Source organism: Lampetra planeri, chromosome 24 (genome assembly GCF_965212315.1).
Source record: "Lampetra planeri chromosome 24, kcLamPlan1.2.h2, whole genome shotgun sequence".
Classification (NCBI taxonomy): domain Eukaryota; kingdom Metazoa; phylum Chordata; class Hyperoartia; order Petromyzontiformes; family Petromyzontidae; genus Lampetra; species Lampetra planeri.
In genome coordinates this window covers 9,948,493-9,971,085 of record NC_136130.1, presented here as the reverse complement: position 1 = coordinate 9,971,085, position 22,593 = coordinate 9,948,493, and the positions used below count along the sequence as shown (strand labels likewise).

The 22,593-nt window shown below is 52.4% G+C and overlaps 1 protein-coding gene across 3 annotated transcripts; it reads left to right on the top strand.

Annotated features, from left to right (window-relative positions):
* The first annotated feature begins 268 nt into the window (after positions 1 to 268).
* Positions 269 to 8,299, top strand: CFAP144 (cilia and flagella associated protein 144). Of its 3 annotated transcripts, none has more exons than XM_078605619.1 (5): positions 269 to 363; positions 2,757 to 2,944; positions 4,505 to 4,561; positions 5,795 to 5,898; positions 7,769 to 8,299. In XM_078605619.1, the coding sequence occupies exons 2-5, from the start codon at positions 2,800 to 2,802 to the stop codon at positions 7,880 to 7,882; spliced, it is 420 nt and encodes a 139-aa protein (XP_078461745.1). In that variant the 5' UTR covers positions 269 to 363; positions 2,757 to 2,799; the 3' UTR covers positions 7,883 to 8,299. The 3 variants fall into 3 exon arrangements, with proteins under 3 accessions (XP_078461745.1, XP_078461746.1, XP_078461747.1); XM_078605620.1 differs by having other exon boundaries at positions 295 to 378; XM_078605621.1 differs by lacking the exon at positions 269 to 363 and adding an exon at positions 540 to 662.
* The last annotated feature ends 14,294 nt before the right edge of the window (positions 8,300 to 22,593 follow it).

Below are 22,593 nucleotides of genomic sequence, written 5' to 3'. Positions count from 1 at the left end.
ATATATTTTAAGCCTTGCATTAGAATACATAGAGCAGTTCCTATTTTGATGGAATCATGTGGTAATGCTCCATCACATGTTTTAAATCTATTACACAGTGGATATTGAACTGAAGCTTGACTTAAAACATTTTAATCGCATTGTCAGAAAAAAAATCGCTATTTTATATTTTCCCTAAATGGTTCAGCGCTGGTTTGCTGGAGCGGTGGTGGTGGGGTGGGGGGGTTGGTGGGGGGTGGTCCCTGGTGTGGGGTGGGTGGGGGAGGAGGGGGTTGCCGTGACAACGGCGTAAACAAACAGTGGCAGCAGGGACGCGGAGTGCAGAGAGAGCCGGGCATCGCACGGGACATGCGGCCCGCATAGGTACGGGTGGAACAGGTACGGGATAGGTACGGGATAGGTACGGGATAGGTACGGGTGGAACAGGTACGGGTGGAACAGGTACGGGATAGGTACGGGATAGGTACGGGATAGGTACGGGATAGGTACGGGATAGGTACGGGATAGGTACGCTATAGGTACGGGTGGGACAGGTAGGGGCGAGATAGAAACGGGATAGGTAGGGGCGCTCGCCGGCATTATCGCGTGTCCACGTTCTTGCCATCATCACTCCAAGTTGTACCGCCACATCCGTCGTCGTCGTCGTCGTCGTCTATCCCAAGGTTCATCGTGAACAGCCATCACGTCCTAAGATGTCGTACTTATGATCGTCATCATCACCGTCAACGTCACCAACGTTGTTCTATGGTTTCATATCATCTAACGAAGATGTATAATTTCATACTCTGAGGTTTTTTTTCGGTAAAGTCACGTAGGTAAAATAATAATAATAAAATAAAATAGCAATGCTAATGTTTTAGTTTTTTTACCTACGTGACTTTACCGAAAAAAACGTAAGAGTATGAATCCTTGCAAGTCACGAAAGCTTCAAATCTAGAATGTATAATTTCAGCAGCATTGTTTTAGGAAATGCAAACGCTGGACTGGTTTCGACATTTACTGTCTCATCAGCAGTGCCAAGCCTGACTCCGTTGATGAGACACTGTACGTCGAAACCGATCTCGAGTTTGCTTGACTTGACTCAATGCTGATGAAATAATGAATTCCCAGAAGGTTGGTGGAATGGGTAAGGACAACTTGTATTTAGTATGCGGAGATACCTATATGTGAAGGAGACGTCTGCTTATTTGTTACTTACATTCTCCACGATGGCGCTCGTGATTATGTTGAGTTATCTAAGATGTAGGTCCATCAAGTCGTAGACGAATCATCATCTACACAAGTTGCATCGTCATTATCATCACGTTGTTTGTGCCCTCGTGAAGAGTGTTCGCCGAATGTCAATGACATCATCGTCATTAATCCAAGGTTCCATCATCGTCGTTAACAGCATCAACTGTACGTCTGAGTTGTATTTATGTAACACTATTTTTGTTCCTGGGTAGTAAGTGTTATTTTCTTATTGCTTATGCCTCAAAAAAATTGTAAATAGCTATTATTCCCCACAAACTTTGCTTTTGTGACCAGGACTCTATGTGAAGGAATGACACAAATGCACACCACGTTTTCTCATTGAAAATAGGTACATTTCAAAATATCACTGTCCTGGTCACGAAAGCAAAGTTTGTGGGAAATAATTGCCAGTTTCTATGCTTTTGAGGCACAAGAAATTAGAAAATAACACTTACTACCCAGGAACAAAAATAAATATTTCTTGTCACAGTGAATAATCATCACAGTCACCACCATCACCTGCATGTTAGTTCTCAAGAGTCAAATTGAGTGAACACAGTGAATGTTTTGTGTGATTGATGGAGTCATTGGTGACCGGGTTGAAACCACCAACTCCGCTCGACTTGAGAACGTGGTCTCGTCACAAATACATCAACGTGGGTCTATGGGCCTTTGTACATCAGTGGGTCTCTATGCGAGTACAGTACTGGGTATATTGGGTCTCTTAACGAGTCTATTGGATTCTACGGGAATCTTTAGGTCTCTGCATTTAACCGTAATGAAGGTGTTTTGGGGGGTGAGATCGCGTAAATATGCGTCGTTAAACCCGCCACTACCCGACTCAGCCAATTAGTAAGGTTTGTCACGTAATCAAAACGTGTCAATTCGTTACTAGTACAGCACACTGGTGCGTTGGATAGTAAACCCACAACATTTACATCATGGATAATATTGGTCGCCACAGGCGACGTGTTAAACTCTCTGTATTAAAGTTATTCTTTTATTTTGATTAATTTTAATTAAATTTTTTACCTACGTGACTTTACCGAAAAAACTAAGAGTATGAATCCTTGCAGTCACGAAAGCTTCAAATGTAGAATGTATTTAAGTTATTGGGGTGACCCGGCTGTGACCATCAACTTGCTTGGCTTGAGAACCCGGTGTCATCAAAGGTGACCGAAACTCGCACTCAGAGGTCTGAACCCCATGATCTCGCAGTGGTGCCCATTCGGCACCCCCAGCACACGGCCACTACGAAGCCCGAGTCACCATCCCACCTCAAGCTGCGTAGGATCTGCCTGCCACCTTGAAAGCCACTGCCCCCTCTACGGGGTGGTTCAGATGTCTCGTGACCTCTCAATTAATTGACCCCCCCTAAACATTGCACGTTAATTTATGTTTGAAATAAACATAACTTTCACAAAAATAGTAAGTTTTAGAGAATTAAATGTGGGGGGGGGGGGGGTCTCAAGACATCTGGACCACCCTGGACACTAACACACCCTCTCTCCGAGGCCACGCAGAGAACGAGACGAGGTGCCGGTGTGTTGGCACGGCGCGGGAACGATGTCTGCCGCCAAAGGGGCCCCCCCGAAGGAGAAGGAGCCCCCCAACGAGGTCCACCAGAACGCGATCCTGTGCGAGTCGATCCGCAAGGAGGAGCGAAATCTGCGCCTCTACACCGAGTTCAGCATCAACCCCTACCGGAAGCGTGAGGCTGCCACCCAGACATTGTTTAAAGTGCCCCCCCCTACCCACCCACTGCCCCCCCCCTACCCACCCACTGCCCCCCCCCACCCACCCACTGCCCCCCCCCCACCCACCCACTGCCCCCCCCCCTACCCACCCACTGCCCCCACTACCCACCCACTGCCCCCCCCTACCCCCCCACTGCCCCCCCCCCCACCTACCCACTGCCCCCCCCTACCCACCCAATGACCCCCCCTACCCACCCACTGCCCCCCCCCTACCCACCCACTGCCCCCCCCTACCCACCCACTGCCCCCCCCCACCCACCCACTGCCCCCCCCCACCCACCCACTGCCCCCCCCCTACCCACCCACTGCCCCCCCCCTACCCACCCACTGCCCCCCCCCCCACCAACTGCCCCCACCCACCCACTGCCCCCCCCCCCACCCACCCACTGCCCCCCCCCACCCACTGCCCCTCTCTCTTGATGGGTGCGCACCCCACAACGCACAACACGCACGCACTAGAGGTGCGATCTCGATGTTGGGGTTAATCTGAAACAATACAACAACAAAAACAAAAATTAGAAAATCAGGCCTGGATACAAACCGTCGGACTATCCAAACGGCAGTGACGTCACATCCGCTGTTTTACCATCCATAGTGACACCACGAGGCGTCGTCGAGTGACGCCACTTTTGTGAGCCCCAAGACCCCTCAATAAGCATCGTGTAAAATACATGATCCGATCAGCCACATTACCGAACACCCACCAATACCAAAATTCGCCACTAAGTGACGGTGACATCACCACGGCGCCTGTGCCAGGCCAGGTGCACTTTGAGGCCACGTGAAGTGTCGAAGGCTCGCTGAGAGGAGGTCTCGGGACAGACCCAGGTGCCATGGATTGGCTGACTGAGATGACCGGTAGATGCACCAAAAGTACCCCCCACTGTGCCAACGTTCTGTATTTAGCAAATGCAGAAAGTTTTTAACACCTAACAACAACAACAACCGCCATTCGCCACGAAGTGAGGGTAACATCACCACGGCGCTTGTGCCAGGCTATGTGCACCTTGAGGCCACGTGAAGTATCGAACGCCCGCTTGCAGGAGGTCACGAGGCAGACCCAGGTGCCACGGGTCGACTGACACCTACACACTGTCCCACCCCCTACGCTGCTCTGCTCTGGTCAGTGACTCAGATTTCTGTTCAGCACCCAGAACACCACGTCCAGTATACACCTCTTGCGATAGCTGTGGCTTGGGTTGCCATTGAAAAAATAGCTTCTTAGCTCGATAGGCCTTACCCGAAATAAAATGACTGGCTGCCAGTCACATATCACCTACTCAAGTTTACCGCCAGCGCAGAAAAGTACGCAGCGAGAAATTAAGCCCTTCGCATATTATCGGCAACAGGACAATTTTGCTGACCCCCCACCCCAGCCACTCATTCATCCCACACGTTACTCCCACTCGAGCTACATTTCAGTTCCAACGAGCTGAGCTGCTTCTACATGGAACCACCCTGAGGACCTGGGGCCTGTAACCCGTCCGCGTGGCCCTCTTCCTCGTGTGTTGCAGTTTACGCCATCGCCGACAAACCGAACGCTCCATGCAACAGCCAGAGCTACGAGGATGGTACGTGCGTGTTGAGTTGGTCATTGTGGAACAGGAGGGGATCGAATTGAATCCTTGTCCTATATATATATCGCACACGTGTTCGTTGTTTTGTGTTTCCAGTTAGAGGGTGGCGGTTATTGGGGGCGCTGGGCAGTGGTGGCGCAGCGGTTCGCGTTCTGCGCTACAAACCCCGGCCACCTGAGTTGTATTTCCCAACCACGGGTTACATTATCTGAACCAGTCTTGGTCTTCAATGCGAACTTGGTGTGCCGTATAAATATCAGCACTGGGGAGGCAAAGGCGGGCTGGCGTGATGCTGGTCACACTACCCTCACGTGCACCCTGTGCCTCCCTGAACAGGTGCTTGCAAACCACATTTGCCCCCTTATTACGAATGACTATACGGGGCATCTTCGTTGGTGTTTATGGTAGTGGTGCGAGTGGTGGTGGTAATTTTGGTGATGATTCTGGGTGCTTATGGCCGACTAGGCAAGGAAGAGAGTTCGATACCAGGACACTGCCGGTCTGCACACCTTACCGCTTACAGCTGTAGTAGCATCGTGTGATAATCACCCCACAGCGAGCATGCCCATGTACTGATGTGCACAAGAAACTTCTCCAAATGTCAGTCGGGCACAGCATTCACTTAAGTATCTTGTGTTGTACAGAGTCGAGACAGGGCTCATTTGTTTGACGATGACATACGTACGACCTTTGACCTTAGGGATTGGTTTAAAAAAAACGCGACCTATAATTTCCCCTGTTTCAATCTTAATTGGGTTTAAGAATCGTCGACTATGCTTACAAACCGCACAATTGAGTTGAGAGTTGCGATTTTATTAAGTGTAAAATTCAACATTTCATGACATGGTTGGGAGTCGTTTGGTGGGGAAGGCATCTGATTCAGTGAAATGTCACGCGCATTTACCAGCACTCTAACACCACACACGGTAACGCGCAGTGCACCTGGTGAGTCGGGGGATCGTTCGATGTGATTTTTGTCAATGAGCCAGGACTAGATATGTCACTTATCAGTACCACCTGAGATGGCAGAACGGTTGCAATTCCTCTATGTGACAAATAACGGTGAATTGTGCGATAACTGTTTGAAATGAGTGGCTTATCAAGTACTTCACTCTCAAATAAATAACCCTCAAATAACCCCGAAAGTTGTGCCACCTTAGCTGGTACCGATTTCTAAATTGGCCTCACGGACTACATCGCTCGCTCGCTTTGCCCGTCCTCTGCCAGCCGCCTTCACCGCGGCGTTTCGCCGAGCGGCGCAGGGGCCGCGGGAGAAGTTCACCTTCCCGCAGACGGAGGCGCAAGAAGTGGGGTGGAACAACGCTCCCCTGGTGTGGGAACCATCACGGCCCCTGGGGGAACCCGTCACGGTCACACCACAGCGAGCGCAACCACAACCACCAGCCGGCCGCACCGCAACCATCATGCAACCACGCCACAACACAAACACCACCCATAGAGCTTTCCTCCAGAAATCGCTTGACCACAAGTGTAATCCAATAGCTACCACCCAAATAGTCTACCAGTGATTACCTGGCTACCATCAGCACCCAGCCACACCATAAAACGGCTACCACCACCACCCAGCCACACCACAACACGAGTACCACCACCTAGCCTCCCAGAATTATTGCAACCGTAATCTTCGTCAACAGTACCATCGTGCTCAACTCGCCTGACCACATTGACAATCGACCACGATCATCATTATCCAGTCTTGCCACGACCACCATCTACACGACCTCCCACAACCCGCATGATCAGACTGGTGTCCATTATGGTTCTAGATTTGAAGTTTTCGTGACTGCAAGGATTCATACTCTTTGTTTTTTTCGCTACGTTGTCCCCACCTGAAGAAGGACGCTTGTGTTGCGCCCGAAACGTCGTGATTTAAACATTTTTTACCTACGTGACTTTACCGAAAAAAACAAAGAGTATGCATTACGTTTCTATTTAATGCTTTCGTGACTGCAGGGATTCATCTTCTTGGTTCTTTCGGTAAAGTCACGTAGAAGGGACATAAACAAATAATACAAATAAAACATATCTTCTTGGTTCTTTCGGTAAAGTCACGTAGAAGGGAAGTAGCCGAAACGTCGTGAGAATTGTTTTATTATGTTTTATTTTTATTATTTTATTACTTCCCTTCTACGTGACTTTACCGAAAGAACCAAGAAGATGAATCCCTGCAGTCACGAAAGCTTTAAATCGAAAAATAAAACATAATAAAATACAATTCTCACGACGTTTCGACCACAACGCAAGCAGCCGTCTTTAGATGAAGAACAGGTCTGTCGGAACGACAGCGTCTGAATGAACACCACCAAGCTTGGCAGCGTATATTTAAGCTGGGTTAGAGGAGGAGGGGCGCCTTGACATGCAAATTCCTTTGTCAGAGTGCAGCAGGGTGCATACGTTTTCACCAGAGCGCAGCAGGGTGCATACGTTTTCACCAGAGCGCAGCAGGGTGCATACGTTTTCACCAGAGCGCAGCAGGGTGCATACGTTTTCACCAGAGTGCAGCAGGGTGCATACGTTTTCACCAGAGTGCAGCAGGGTGCATACGTTTTCACCAGAGCGCAGCAGGGTGCATACGTTTTCACCAGAGCGCAGCAGGGTGCATACGTTTTCACCAGAGCGCAGAAGGGTGCATACGTTTTCACCAGAGCGCAGAAGGGTGCATACGTTTTCACCAGAGTGCAGCAGGGTGCATACGTTTTCACCAGGACGCAGCAGGGTGCATACGTTTTCACCAGAGCGCAGAAGGGTGCATACGTTTTCACCAGAGTGCAGCAGGGTGCATACGTTTTCACCAGGACGCAGCAGGGTGCATACGTTTTCACCAGAGCGCAGAAGGGTGCATACGTTTTCACCAGAGCGCAGAAGGGTGCATACGTTTTCACCAGAGCGCAGAAGGGTGCATACGTTTTCACCAGAGTGCAGCAGGGTGCATACGTTTTCACCAGAGAGCAGCAGGGTGCATACGTTTTCACCAGAGCGCAGCAGGGTGCATACGTTTTCACCAGAGTGCAGAAGGGTGCATACGTTTTCACCAGAGTGCAGCAGGGTGCATACGTTTTCACCAGAGTGCAGCAGGGTGCATACGTTTTCACCAGAGCGCAGCAGGGTGCATACGTTTTCACCAGAGCGCAGCAGGGTGCAGCAGTCACACTGTGCCCCCCCCCCCCTCCACACACTCAGATCGACACGGACCGCACGGACCGCAGGCTGAACTTCCCTCGCCAGGGCTCAGAGATCACGACCTACATGGAGGCGGCGTGGCGACTCAAGGAGCAGACTCAGAACCTCAAGTGACGGAGCCTCGTCCACCCACCAGCTCCCTGTTCACTCGTGGGAGAATCGTCCGTCCATGTTCACCCGTGCGCAAGAAGTCTCACTCACCCTTACTCTCAACCAGTGTCAGCGGTGTGTGTACTTGGTGTACTCAGAGGCAAGATAGGTGTTCGCCCATCCCATCCGCCCCCATCCCACCCCCCCCCCCCCCCATTAATTGTTGAGCTAAGACGCAGCCTCTTTCTCCATCGCCTGAAAAGCGGCCCTCATTCGTAAAGTGACCCAGTCAATGCGTTGTTACATCCCACATGCCCAGGAATCCAACTCTTGTTTTGCTGATTTGCTGACGTGTCTGTCGGTCATCCCTGCGTTCATAGCTCGAGCACCCCCAACATGTTGTACGGGGACGAGCGATGGATTAAACATCGGCAACGATCACCTCTACGAAGTTGCAAGTTCTGTGAGAGAGTGCGACCTGACCTGGACAGTGGGGACGATGTTTAATGGAACGATTTGATTGGTTGCGCTTGATAGAATGATATTGGTTAACACTTTGCGTTGGTATCATTGCACTATGATTAATAATTTCAACTTGTAACCTGCACAGTATGTTGAACTGCTTTCGCACCATACGTAGCCAACTGTGCTAATCGAAGGTGTGGGGGAAGGACAACAAACTAAACACAAAAAGCAGTTCTAAACACATTAGTTCGTCAATATAGATGATTCAAAAGTGCATAGCTCCAGTGGCTTCCGAATATCGGACGGAAGAGCGTTCCAGACGGCCGCAGAAGCGCATCTGAAAGCGCCGCGCGATGCAGTGACCGTCGTCTTTGTTCGATGGCCAGCGAGGATACACAGCCATGCGGGAAGGCAGCCACGTGGTGAGCCATCGCAGAATTTCTTCCCGAGCTCTGTGGACCTCTATCTATTAAGCTGCTATCATCAGCCAATTAATGAGTTCATACGGTGCCAGGAAACCTGAGCATCTGGATAAAACCCACACATTACGAGAGGGGGGGACACATACACTATCCCATACACATGGAGACCTTATTGGCTTTACTGCCTTCTCCTGGCGAGCGCGTGTAATGGGTACCTTGATGCGCTTGGTTAGGAAGTTTCACAACACTTTGGTGGTGGTGGTGGCCCACCAACCCTCCCCGCCTCCACGGTGCTGGATCACAGACCACCGTGCGTAGAGCGACCATCGCCCCGGCAAAGTAAACGCATGTCCGTCGTTCCACTATTAACTGGAAAATCAAGAGCGGTACCAGCATTACCGAAAGAACCAAGAATATGAATCCCTGCAGTCACGAAAGCTTGAAATAAAAAAAAGAACAACATCGTTTTAACTAATGACCCCAATCAATGTCTTGCCTTTGACGATCTCACTCCCGCTCAGATTGCGGTGATTTTAGCGCCACCACGTGGCCAGGCGCCAGAGTTGCCCTCTCGTGAAGACATCGTTCTGCTCAACATCATCACGCAATGCTCATGAGCGTCGAGTGGCCAATGGGATGTGTAAATAAACAACCCACGTGTTTGCGTGACGGAACAGATGTGGGGAAGGAGGCAAAATGTTCGCTTGTTAATTTTTGAGTTGTGTCAATTATTCTGAGTCGCGGTTTGCGAGATGTTAACTACCTCGCCTGGTATACAGGAGGTCCGTGGGCTCGATCTCGACCCCTGACGCCTGCTGTATATTTGGAGTCTGCATGTCTCTCTTTCTTATCATCACGGTGGCTAGGAGATGTTAACTACTTCGCCTGGTATACAGGAAGTCGTGGGTTCGATCTCGACCCTGACGTCTGCTGTATATTTGGAGTCTGCATGACTCTCTTTCTCATCATCATCACGGTGGCTAGGAGATGTTAACTACCTCGCCTGGTATACAGGAGGTCATGGGTTCGATCTCGACCCTGACGTCTGCTGTATATTTGGAGTCTGCACGTCTCTCTTTCTCATCATCATCATCACGGTGGGTAGGAGATGTTAACTCCCTCGCCGGGTATACAGGAGGTCGTGGGCTCGTTCTCGCCCCTGACGCCTGCTGTATATTTGGAGTTTGCGTGTCTCTCGCTCTCCCCGTGGTTGCGTGGATTTTTCTCTGGGCCCTCCGGTTTTCCCCTCCACGTTTAGAATCAACATCACGCGTTTAGAGTCTTTGGCTGCTATACATTTCCATACACGTCACTTGATTGAACTGACATTTGTGGCAAGGTCGCTTCTGAAAAAGAAGCTATATCGCTCAGTGTGGGCCTTACCTGATACATATTTTTTTTATAAACACAGTTGAGTTTTATAAACTGAGCGAGCATTTGCCGACTCATAAACCACACGGCCGTGGGAGCTCCGCCCGAGACGAGGAGGATGCCTCCGCGTTGATGTCGTTGGGGGCGTCGAAGCGTCACGGTGGAGATTTGAGAGAGAGAGACTGAGAGACCTTGGGGAGGGAGCTGCTGTGACGGGCCGACACCGCCAGGGAGCAGAAGCGATCCGTCGGAGTCAACAAAGGAGGCGGAATCAAAGTCGTTCGAATCTCAACGACACAATCGTCCGTGACACCGACTTACCCAACAAAAAAAAAAGAGAACACGTGTATATTAATGCACGAGCGTGTTGAGTTGTGTGTTTGTTATGTGTGCTTGTGCACCGCTTGCGAAAGCAGCAGCAGCATCACCGGATAATCTGTCTCATCAAAGTAACACAAAATAATCGCCATCATTGGTTTAAGCTGATGAGACGCTGCATGTCGAAGCAAACCTGACTCTGCTGATGAGACAATGAATATCGAAACCGGTCCTTAGTTTGTTCGTTATTCAATTAAACCGACGCTGCTGAAACAAAGCGTTAACATCGGAACGAGGAGCGTTCCAGACGGTCGCGGAATCGTACCTCTGAAAGCGCGCGAGGCAAGTGGCCCTCTTTGAGACTGGGTGAGGTTTTTTTGTTTTGTTTTTGCAGGGTAAATAATAAATACGATGACGAAAAAAGAGGAATCTGAAACGCACCGTGTAGGGAAAGGAACGCAGCGTGTGTGACGTGGGTCAAAAAAAAGACCACGTGAGTGGTTTAACCATACTTCATCACGGTAAACCATACTTGACCGTGATGAAGTATGGTGAAACAACACCCATGGCCGACACGGTGTGGGGGGCAGGAACTTCATGTCGCTGTGGATTGACTGACTATTTACGACAAAGATCCCCCGTCATGTAGCCTTAACAGACTGTTGGGGCAAGTGCTGTTAGCGAGCACCTATGAAGGCCGATACGGCGCACGAGGGGGTGGGTGGCCAGCCACACGCCCGGCCTCCTTTGTCTCCCTAATGGCGATGTTTACACACCGCACCAGGCACTAATTTTGAGGCTGAGTTGACCTTGGGGAGGCCCAAGACCGGTTCAGATCATCATCACCAGGTGTTGGCCGTGAGCGGGAATCGAACTCGGTCGCCGGGTTCATAGCGCAGAGCAGCGCTAACCGCTGCACCACCACTCCACGCAGACAGACGCAGACGCTGAGAACACGCACCGACAAGCGATAACGCGCATGCCGTACAATGAAAGGCACAACACGAATAGCAGGCGCACAATGAACCACATGGACACGCGCGCGCGCGCGTGCAGTGATAACACGCGCGCGCGCGCACACAATGCAAACACACAGACACGGGGCTGAAAAGGCGGGTTTTGGTCGACGAGAGCGGACAATGGAGAGACACCAAAGGAGATTCGTGTTTATCTTGGAGTCGTCTGGTGAAGACAAGGCGAACGAGCGAACGCGAAACCCTGCCGCACTCTTATCCGTAACCCCGACTCTAACCCTACCTTTACAACTCAAACCCTATCCCTTAATCCTCTCCGTATCCCTTCGGCCCAATACTTTTTCTGACCCATAACCGCAAAACAATACGCCGTGGGTTTACAAAGCATCTGAACGCGACAGCACCTCAATAAGCTGCGCACTATAGCAATGGACGTGTTTATTTTACATAGAGGCAGCTTGACGTGGTAGGGAGTTGTATCAAGTGAGTCACTTGATACAGCTATCGTGCTGTGACGGTTCCACCTGAAGACGGAAGCTTGTGTTGCCTCCGAAACGTCGTGTTTTTTATTTTATTTTTATTTTACTTTTATTAATTTTAATTTTTTACCTACGTGACTTGATCGAAAAAAATCTAAGAATAGTGGAGAGTATCTTATTGGTTCTTTCGGTAAAGTCACGTAGAATGGAAATAATAAAATAAATAAAATAAAACAATAAAATAATTCTCACGACGTTTCGGCCACACCACAAGTAGCCGTCCTCAGGTGGAGAACAGGTCTGTCGAGGAGACAGAGTCTGAATGACAAGCCCCAGGCTTGGAGCGACTATTTAAGCCTGGGGCTTGTCATTCAGACGCTGTCTCCACGACAGACCTGTTCTCCACCTGAGGACGGCTACTTGCGTTGTGGCCGAAACGTCGTGAGAATTATTTTATTATGTTTTATTTGTATTATTTTATTATTTCCATTCTACGTGACTTTACAGAAAGAACCAAGAAGATGAATCTCTGCAGTCACGAAAGCTTTAAATCGAAATATAGTGGAGAGTAGTTTGTGGTACTGTGGAGATCTGCGGTGGCGTGGGCTTCCATGAGTGATGTGGAGTGGGGTGGTCTGTGGACGGGGTGTACAGGGTGGTTCAGATGTCTTGTGACCCCCCCCCCCTAATAAATTAACCCTTAACATTTTTTTCTTTTGCATAATTAATTTCTGTTTTAAAGAAAACTTGCTTTAAAAGCAATATGAAGTGTTAGAGAATTAAGTGTGTGGGGGGGGGGGCACAAGACATATAGCCCACCCTGTAGACTGGTGTGGCGAGGAAGTGTATTTTGTTTTGTTAACAAAGTGGAAGCGCAGTGGGGTTAAGGATGCGGTCGATGTTGTATCGTGCGTTGGTAATGCATATCAATAAGGTCAACGTGTCGTGCGCTCGCTCTCAATGCTGATGTTGACACACCGCACCAGATACTCGATTAAGGCTGATATTGGCCGTGAGTGGGAACTGGTTCCTCGCGCAGTGCGCTAACCACGACACTACCGCTCCCCCACACACAGACGAACACACACACAGCCGCGGACACACAGCCGGGGACACACAGAGGGACTCACACACAGACGGACAAAGATAAAGATCCCCCATATAGCCTTAACAGACTGTAGGGGCAAGTGCTGTTAGTAAGCAACTTTGAAGGCCGGAACAATACACGAGGGGGTGGGTGGCCAGCACCACACCCGACCGCCTTTGTCTCCCCAGTGGCGATGTTTACACACCGCACCAGGTACTCATTTCAGGCTGAGTCGACCTAGGGGAGGCCCAGGACCGGTTCAGATAATCGTCACTGGTGTTGGCCGTGAGTGGAAATCGAACCCGGGTCGCCGGGTTCATAGCGCAGCGTAGCGCTAACCGCTACACTACCGCTCCCCCACACAAACGGACACAACAGACGGGCACACGCAGACGGACACACACGCAGACGGACACACACGGAGACGGACACACACACAGACGGACACACACCCAGACGGACACACACACAGACGGACACACACACAGACGGACACACACACAGACGGACACACACAGACGGACACACACACAGACGGACACACACACGTGCGGACACACACACAGACGGACACACACACAGATGGACACACACACAGACGGACACACACACAGACGGACACACACACATGGACACACACACAGACGGACACACACACGCAGACGGACACACACACAGACGGACACACGCGCCCCATCAATGTCGCGTCTCATCTCGTGGCAGCGGCGCGCACGGAGCGAGGAGGAGGAGGCGAGAGTCTGGACAATGACTCCGCGCGGCGCATCCCGGTCCTTTGTCTCCGTGTTTTTGACGCGGGACCACCGCGACAGCGAGGTCTGCGAGTCACTGCGAGGGCACGATCGGGGGGGGGGGGGGGCTCTGTGTGACTGCTGCTTCTGCCCCCCACCCTGCCCACCCCAAACACAGCGACAGCTGCTGCTGTCTCAGCCTCAGTGGCGCGGCCTTCAAGGTACAGGGACAGCGCGCTCAGATTCATCGTGTTGTGGTGGTGGTCGTGTTGTTGTGGTGGTGTTGTGGTGGTCGTGTTGTGGTGGTGTTGTGGTGGTGGTGTTGTGGTGGTGGCGTCTTTAACAGGGTCGTGCTTGGGGAAGTTTTGGCCAATTCCATCAATGGCCTAATCTGGGAGGACATTTACTGGACATCTGTGAAAAAATACCTTCATAGCACATCGGATTTCTTCGGTCTCAACAAAGATTCTGATGCATGCAAATGTATGTTCACATACTTTTGCACCATGCGTAGCCAACCGTGTGAATCGTAGGTGCGGGGAAGGATAATAAACTAAAAGAGTCAACGCAGTTTTAAAGAAATTAGTTTTCTCCCCTTTCCTGATGTGGAAGGAAAGCGAAGAACCTGGAAAAAAACTTCCACCACTGCCACCTCCTGGCCACACCTCACAGACCACGCGCCTACAACACCTGGCAAGCCACGGTGCAGGTCACCCATCCAAGAGACGAGCCAGATTAAAAAAAATTAAAATAAACTCTGCTTAGCTTCTCGAGATCCGCGACGCGTTCACGGTGATTTTTGGTCGAAGGCAAAACGTCCCGAGTGCAACCTCCCACGTGTACCATCAATTCACTCGCTCAAGGACATCCGGTACCGGGGAGAGGACGACAACGGGATTGTAATGATCTCGGCGAAACGAATGTCACGGCAAACGTTTCGCAAATGCGTGTCGTTGTTGGCCTTTGGAGTCACAGTGATGGGGTTGCGAGGACGCCACAGACGTTAGTCAACAAACAAGACGAGAGTGGAACCCAATTTCGATTTAAAGCTTTCGTGACTGCAGGGATTCATCTTATTGGTTCTTTCTGTAAAGTCACGTAGAAGGAAAATAATAAAAATAAAACAGATTAAAATATTTAATAAGTTGTAATTTGTATTATTTTTATTTTATTTTCCTTCTACGTGACTTTACCGAAAGAACCAAGAAGATGGAACCCAATTTTCACGTCTCCCAGCTAAAACAAGCATTGCGGGGTGGGACCCGGAGCCAGTGGTGAAAAATTCCACGTTCCTATGGCGGGGTGGGTATTCCACTCAAACGAACCTGGCAGCATCAGTTTGATTCCGGGCCACGGCTACCATCAGTGGCGAGTGATGTCTGAACAGATCCTGGGCCGTCTCTTCGGCCAACCCGCACCGACCAGAGTGGTGAAGTATGGTCAGACGACAACCATGATCGACATGGCGACGGGAGGCCTTCATCCAGCTGTGGATAGGTTGGAATCCTCAATGGGCAAGGCGGTTGGGGGAGGGGGGTCCTGGCTGCTACGAGCCATGGAGACGTGAATACTAATAATAATATATATTTATTCTATATAAAGATTATTGATGTATTCTATGTAAAGCGCATGTCATAATGAAACCTCACAGCGCTGCACCGTACACAAAACAATTCAACCTACACTCCCAAGTATGAACACATTCCAAACTAAGTACAATAAAAGGCGACGATAATAACAACAACAACAACAATAACTCAACGCGCAATGTAGATAAAATTCAGACGTACGATGAGAGCCAATGAGAAGGATTTTTTTTTTCACAACAAACGCGCAGACGGAGTACGACACGCTTGGTGGACGTGACGGGCGCGGAGTGAGAGGAGAGGGGGGAGGGAGGGGGTAGGGAGGGGTAGGGGAGGGAGGGGGTAGGGGAGGGGGTAGGGGAGGGGAGGGGAGGGAGGGGGGACACGCGGGCATCTCTTCTCTCCTCTGACACAAAGACCTCCCACGACGTCGCCACGATCTCGACACAGATAGGTCCCAGCGACGTAACGAGCCTCACAATGCGATCACCCTCCTCGCCGCGGGGGGTGGGGGGGGGCAGCAGCTGCCCCCCCACTACCACCAACCCCGCCCCCCTCCCCCCCAGCGAAGGGGGTTGAGGAGGTGGATGGAGACGGGGGGTTATGGGATCCGTGAAGTTATTGTGACGTTTGGGATGGTGGTCGATTGACGATTCCTCAATAACTGCTCGGAATATCTGCCTCGCTCTAGCAAACACCTGCCTAGAGCGTATACCCACTCATCAGAGACACACACACACGCGCACTCACTCACGCACGTGCGTCACTAATCGGTGGTAACTCCACCACCGCGGTGCCGGTGCCATGCTAGGTGCACTTTCTTAGAGACTATCACGTGAACCGTGGAAGGCAGGTCACGGGACAGGCCCAGGTGGTATGGGTTGACTGACTGGGATGACGGAATGGGATGAATGGCAGATGCACCGCCTGATCTACTGCACTGTCCAACCTCGCTTTGTACAGTTTTAGACGCCCGGCGCTTCGACGACAATCGTTGTTTAGAACGTCACTCACAGCACCACGCCTGGCCACCTTTGTCTCCCGAGTGACGACGTTTACACATTGCACCAGGTACACATGTTGAGGCTGAGTCGACCTTGGGGAGGCCCAGTACCGGTTCAGGTAATCGTCACCGGTGTTGGCCGTGAGCGGGAATCGAACTCGGGTGTCGCCAGGTTCGTAGCAGAGGTCGCAAACGGGTTTTGATTCCTTACCCGTACCCGGCCGCACCAGGGTCGCAAACGGGTACCCCTACCCGTACCCGGCCGGGTACCCTACCCGTACCCGGCCGGGTACGGGTAGGGTACGGGTATCGGGTACCCGGTTGCGACCTCTGGTTCGTAGCGCAGCGCGCTAACCGTTGCACCACCGCTCCCCTCGCCACTCGCTCTACGCCAGGGGGCGATGTCTCCTAACTCGCCACTCCGCTCGCACTCGCCCTGCATCTGCTCCTCACTCGTGCGCCACCCACGGTGCCAGTGCGACCACCGCTGGCGGACGTCTCCGATCAGACTGATCCATCTGTTCCATCAGGCCCCAACTGTACCGCACGATGCGTGTGTGTGTTGGCAGTGGGGCACAAGCACACGCCAAACAAATACATATTGCCACCCCGACATTAACACTTACTCATAACAGTGCAGGGCTATTGCTGGGTGGCTGTGTAGTACAAAGCTAAGATGGGTAGTGCAGGGCTGGGCTAAGTGGCTGGGTAGTGCAGGGCTGGGCTAAGTGGCTGGGTAGTGCAGGGCTGGGCTAAGTAGCTGGGTAGTGCAGAGCTGGGCTAAGTGGCTGGGTAGTGCAGGGCTGGGCTTAGCGGCTGGGTAGTGCAGGGCTGGGTTAAGTGACTGGGTAGCCCAGGGCTGGGCTAAGTGGCTGGGTAGTACAGGGCTGGGCTAAGTAGCTGGGTAGTGCAGGGCTAGGCTAAGTGGCTGGGTAGTACAGGGCTGGGCTGTGTGTTGCTGGTCCATGCTGAGAGGATGGGTAGTTCAGGGCTAGGCTGGGTAGTGTAGGCTTAGGCCCGGGTAGTACAAGGCTTGTCAGGGTAGTGCAGGGCCAAGCTGGGTAGTGCAGGGTTAGTCTGGGTGGCTGGGCAGCACAAGCCTTTACACTGATCTTCAGTGGAAGCTGTTGGCCGCACAATAGGAACTTAAAATAAACAGCTTCGGCCTCGGCGGTGCGAAGAAAATATCGGGGGCTGGCTATGAAAACAGCCTCACGGCAACACAAATAAACAGCACTATCAGGTGAGCCAGCTGTAGTGAAGGGCCACTGATTGATGTGCAATGGGGGACGGCAGCCAAGGCGGTTGGGGCAATAACTCATTTTTTAAGCAGTGGGCGAGCAGAGCACCCCGTTCACCCCCCACCACCACCACCGCCCCAACCATCTCCTTCTGGTTTTCAGCAAATAAAACAATTTGGCGAGAGAGCCGCTCCATCCCTCCTGGCCGGCCGGTGTTTGCCCCCCTCTCTCCCTTTCCGCGGGGGCTCGAATTGTCCTCCTGGGGCACGGAGAGTCAGCGAAGGCTGCCGCTGCCACTGCTGCTGTGTTTTTTTTTTTACCGAGGTTGGTTGCACTGGTGGCTGCTGCTGCTCGTTCGCTCCGATCGTGGAGTTTGAGAAGGAACCACCACCACCACCATGGTGGCCGTCTGATTGTTAATCCCCACCAGTGAAGTCAAAATCAGTGCTTCCGGCTGCCCGTGTGGTGAAGATGAGGATGATGCTGGCGGGGAGAATGACAGTGGTAACCATGATGGTGAACATTTTGAAGGCGATTTTGAGGTTTATAGCGATGACATAACTTGCAGCTTGTGCAATCCACTGCTGGATGAAGGCCTCCCTCCACGCTGTGTCGGTCATAGGGGTTGTCTGACCATATCCATACTTCACCACACTGGTCAGCGTATCTTGGTATAGAGGGGCCTGGAACCGGTTCAGATGCCAGTCTTTGCTCACGTTTGCCATGGCCTGGAATCCAACGCGGGTCGCCGGGTTCATAGCACAGTGCGTTAACCACTAGCGCCAATGCACCTCCCAAACTATGAAGTAATTATGATAAACTCGGGAATTTTTTTTTTTAATGTTCTACATTTCAAACGGCCTGAGAAATTGTGCGGGCGGTCACCACCCATTTACAGCAGCGAGTTAATTCACCCGGTGCCACACAGCGCGCTGCTACTGCTGCTACCGTTGTTTGCATCACTGCCTCTGGCTGCAGGAGACATCCTCGCTCACGGGCCCGAGAGCAAACATCAACACCACCGAGCGAGCGAGAGAGCCACTGCACGAAGACAGCTGGGGCAGCAGTTGGATCCCACCCACCTTGCCGCGCGCCATCGGCACCCGATTAGCGAACAGCACCGCGGCGTCACAGCAACTTAGGGCGAGCCGGCGAAGAGAAAAACGTGGATGTGAACATTTGGCGGCTGCGGGCAGAACTAAACTTTAAGCCTCGCGCCCATCGGCCACGTGTGTCGGTCGATTTTTCCATATGGCCACCGCCGCGCCGTTTTAAAGGCTCGCATCTGGAGAGGTGTCCGGAGCACATGGACGAAAAGGCAAGAGTTTTTCCGTGAAAAAAAGGTTGATGGGAAAACCACATTGCAGCGGAGGCACGCCACGCTGGGTGAAGGAGAACACACCGCGACTGGCTGCTCTTCGCCCTCCAATACCGGGGCCTCAAGCGGGACCGTGGCAGGGGTTGAGTGTTAGGGATGCGGCTGGAGCTAGGGTTACGATTAAGTTCTTAAACTGCTTTTGGACGTTTGTTTGCCAAGTTCATATGAACTGAGCTGTCGATGATGGTTGCGTCACCAGGTGAAGAATTGATTCCGAACTCTCACAGAGCGGTGTGTCAGAAAACGGCCCGTGGAAGGAGCTATGGCAGAACTACTCCTGAGAATGTTGTAAATGACATTATCCATACTCTAGATCAGTGGTTCTTAACCTTTAATGCAGCCTGCTACCCTTTGGATCTCAGCAAGGGCATCTCACACCCCCTGGGGATGCGTGCACCCCAGGTTAAGAACCACTGCTCTAAGATGGTGCACTTTCCCACCTGCCCTGAAAGAGATATATGTTCATTGCATGACAGTTGCACGGATTTTTTTTGCGTTTTATCTGTAAGCGGGAACTTAACCAGATTAAGTGAAACCCCAAATTTAATATGATGGGTTTTGTGCAGTCATTGGTGACCGGGCAGAGATCATCAACTCGCTGCACTTGAGAACCCGGTTTAATCATGGGAAGCTGAAACCCAAATCTGACCCCAGGATCTCAGAGGTGGCGGCTCAGCGTTGTGACCTCTGAGCCTCCGGGCAACTGCAGCTCAGCCTAATTTGAATGAGACGCTTACTGAAGCCTTGGGAGATGGTGGGCTCTATAGCTGAAGGTTTCTGTGAGTGGTGATGGTGCAACGGGGGGAGGGGGGGGGTATGGGGGCACTACCACCAGATGCACATCGGCCGAGGTTTGGACCAGGTGTTGGGCACTGCCCACCAAAACGAGGGGCTCAAATCGTAGAGTAGGAATTTAGTAAAAGTCAGCGAGTAATTACAACTGAATGTGTGCAACACAAAGACATTCTTGTGAAATTTGTTTGTCTAAAAACTAAATAAAATCGTTACCAAATCGGTTTGTAGGTTATTGTTGTAAATACGTACGGATGGAATTGGCCAAACATCTGAACGCAAGGTCCGTCTTGAAAAAATAAATACGTATTATAATAATATATCATTTTAAAGTCTTGAGACTCGGCGAGGCTTTCCCTGGTAAATAAACTCCATCATAATTTTATACAACAACAACAACGTTGCCTGTGCCACAAACACCCGGTCTCGCGAAAGATCGAGAGAAGCGAGGGTCACAATAAGACGAGGCATCTCGCGAATTCTGGCATGCGCGCGGAGGTGCAACAGAGTTTGTGTACAGCGGCGAAACCGCAGTTGGGAGCCGGGTCCGGGGCACTGGGGGGAGGGGGGCACTGGGGGGAGGGGGGGCACTGGGGGGAGGGAGGGGGCACTGGGGGGAGGGAGGGGGGCACTGGGGGAGGGAGGGGGGGCACTGGGGGAAGGGAGGGGGCACTGGGGGGAGGGAGGGGGGCACTGGGGGAGGGAGAGGGGAGCACTGGAGGGAGGGGGGAGCACTAGGGGAGGGAGGGGGGGCACTGGGGGAAGGGAGGGGGCACTGGGGGGAGGGAGGGGGGCACTGGGGGAGGGAGGGGGAACTGGGGGGAGGGAGGGGGCACTGGGGGAGGGAGGGGGCACTGGAGGAAGGGAGGGGGCACTGGGGGAGGGAGGGGGGAGCACTGGGGGGAGGGGGAGGCATTGGGGGGAGGGAGGTGGGAGCACTGGGGGGAGGGAGGGGGGGGGCACTGGGGGGAGGGAGGGAGGGGCACTGGGGGAGGGAGGGGGGACACTGGGGGGTTAGCTGGGGGGTAGTGGCGGTGTAATGACGCGTGGCGGGAGGAAGGAGCGCGGCGGTCAGCGAGCCGCTGGCGAGATCTCGGGGCCCTGCGAGCGGCGAGCGGACGGCAGTGCCCGAGCCCTCCTATTTGGGACTTCAAACGTGGGAGGCGAGCGCAGGAACATCAACACGCGGCTTCCTGTGCAGTCGCGTTTCTCCGGGGCCGCTCAGAGGCCAAGCGGCGTGTGCGTGTAGCAGCAGCAGCAAGAGCGCGCACGTCGAGAAGGGGATGGAGGGGCGAGACGCTGAGACGTCGCTCGCTCGCTCGCCCTCTCCGCTTGGAGCACGCGGGTTTTTGTTGTTGTGTTTCTCGCCGTGTTTATCGCGGTCGCGCGTCTGCCAACCCGACGGATTCGAGTCAAGCGGGAGAGCCTGCCAGTCGAAAACCCCTTTTGGCCGCGTGTTGAGCTTCAAAGCCAAAGTTGCGGCTCGACTTTTGTATGTTGCCCCCCCCACCTACCCACCAGAAAAAAACACATTTGGCTCAAGCGATATGGGTTCGCGTCTGAAATCGCTAGGCGCGGGATTAGGGGTTTAACGTGATCGGGTGTCTACCGCTAAACTGGACATCTGTGAGAAAGCGCTTTGTAGCTCATCGGATTCCTCCACTATAAATTTCTGATTCTAAACATCGGAGCAGGCGGCGCTGGGGCCAAAAGTCTTCCCCCCACCCCCCCTTCTCACTGCGGGATGGTGGTACACACTACGCACGATGCCCTCCCTGTCGGCTCACACACATCTTGTTGTTATTGTTGTTGTTTTCGCATATATAGGAGCACTGATCCTCCCAGGGGAGTTCAATTCTCATTGTATAGTTTCCAGGTCTCTGTTAGACCGGGAAGAAGGCTTGTGATGAACACGCACAGCCGAAGGGAGAGGCATACTGGATGTGGTGTGTCAGATGGGGGATCTTTTTCCGGGTTGCTTACTCAGAAACACGCGATTCTGGATACCCCCGTGGTGTGTGTGTGTGTTGATGTGTGTGTTGATGTAGTGCGGAAAAAACAACCCCCTACCTCCTCGTGGTGCCGGACGGCAACGCTGTGGTGGGCAGTGCCATGAGGGGAGGGCCAATTTAGATTGGCCTTTCCCTTCATGACGTTTGTAACCACCACGGCGGCCAAATGGGGGCTCTGGGCGGGTGCGAGGGGCTGGTAACCCCTCCACCTTCAATTAACTACCACTAATCTACGATGTAAAAAACGTATTAAGCTAGTGCCGGAGGCCCCTGGGGGACAGGCGTCTATGACGTCTCCTGGCGAAACCCCATTTGGCGGAGCCAGGAGACTGAATCCTTACCCTTGGGGCTCCTCCAAAAACAACAAAAAGCCACTTCGAATGGCCACGTGGAATGTTTGAACGCTCACTGCGGAGGAGAGGCTGCGACTCCTCTGTCGGGAGTTGGACCGGTACCGCCTGGATCTCTGTGGTATTCAGCATATCTGGCTTCTGCCACCATGAGGGGTGGACAGTCCGCTACTAGGGGCAGGAGACTGCCAAACAACGGGGAGTGGCTCTTCTTCTGAACAAAATAATGAAGGGGGCGTGGGAGCGTGGCGGTGAGGTTTGGGAAGCTGTAAGCCCCAGGCTACTTTGGGCTCGCCTTCCCATCAACCAGAGGCGAGGAGTGGTGGTCGTGGTTACTTATGGCCCCACCGAAGACGAACATTCGTGGAGGCTGGTGAGTCAGATGCCTTCTATGACCTCCTGTCACAGGTGCTGGCTAAAGTGGCCCCTCGGGATAGAGTCATCTTGTTGGGTGACTTCAATGCCCGAGTTGGTCATGATGCTAGCACCTGGTCTGTTGTGATTGGAA

Coding starts and splice junctions, on each gene's coding strand:
- CFAP144 (XM_078605619.1), top strand. CDS start 2,800: ATGTCTGCCGCCAAAGGGGCCCCCCCGAAGGAGAAGGAGCCCCCCAAC. Junction 4,562..5,794: donor CAGCCAGAGCTACGAGGATG/GTACGTGCGTGT, acceptor GTCCTCTGCCAG/CCGCCTTCACCGCGGCGTTT. Junction 5,899..7,768: donor GGTGGAACAACGCTCCCCTG/GTGTGGGAACCA, acceptor CCACACACTCAG/ATCGACACGGACCGCACGGA.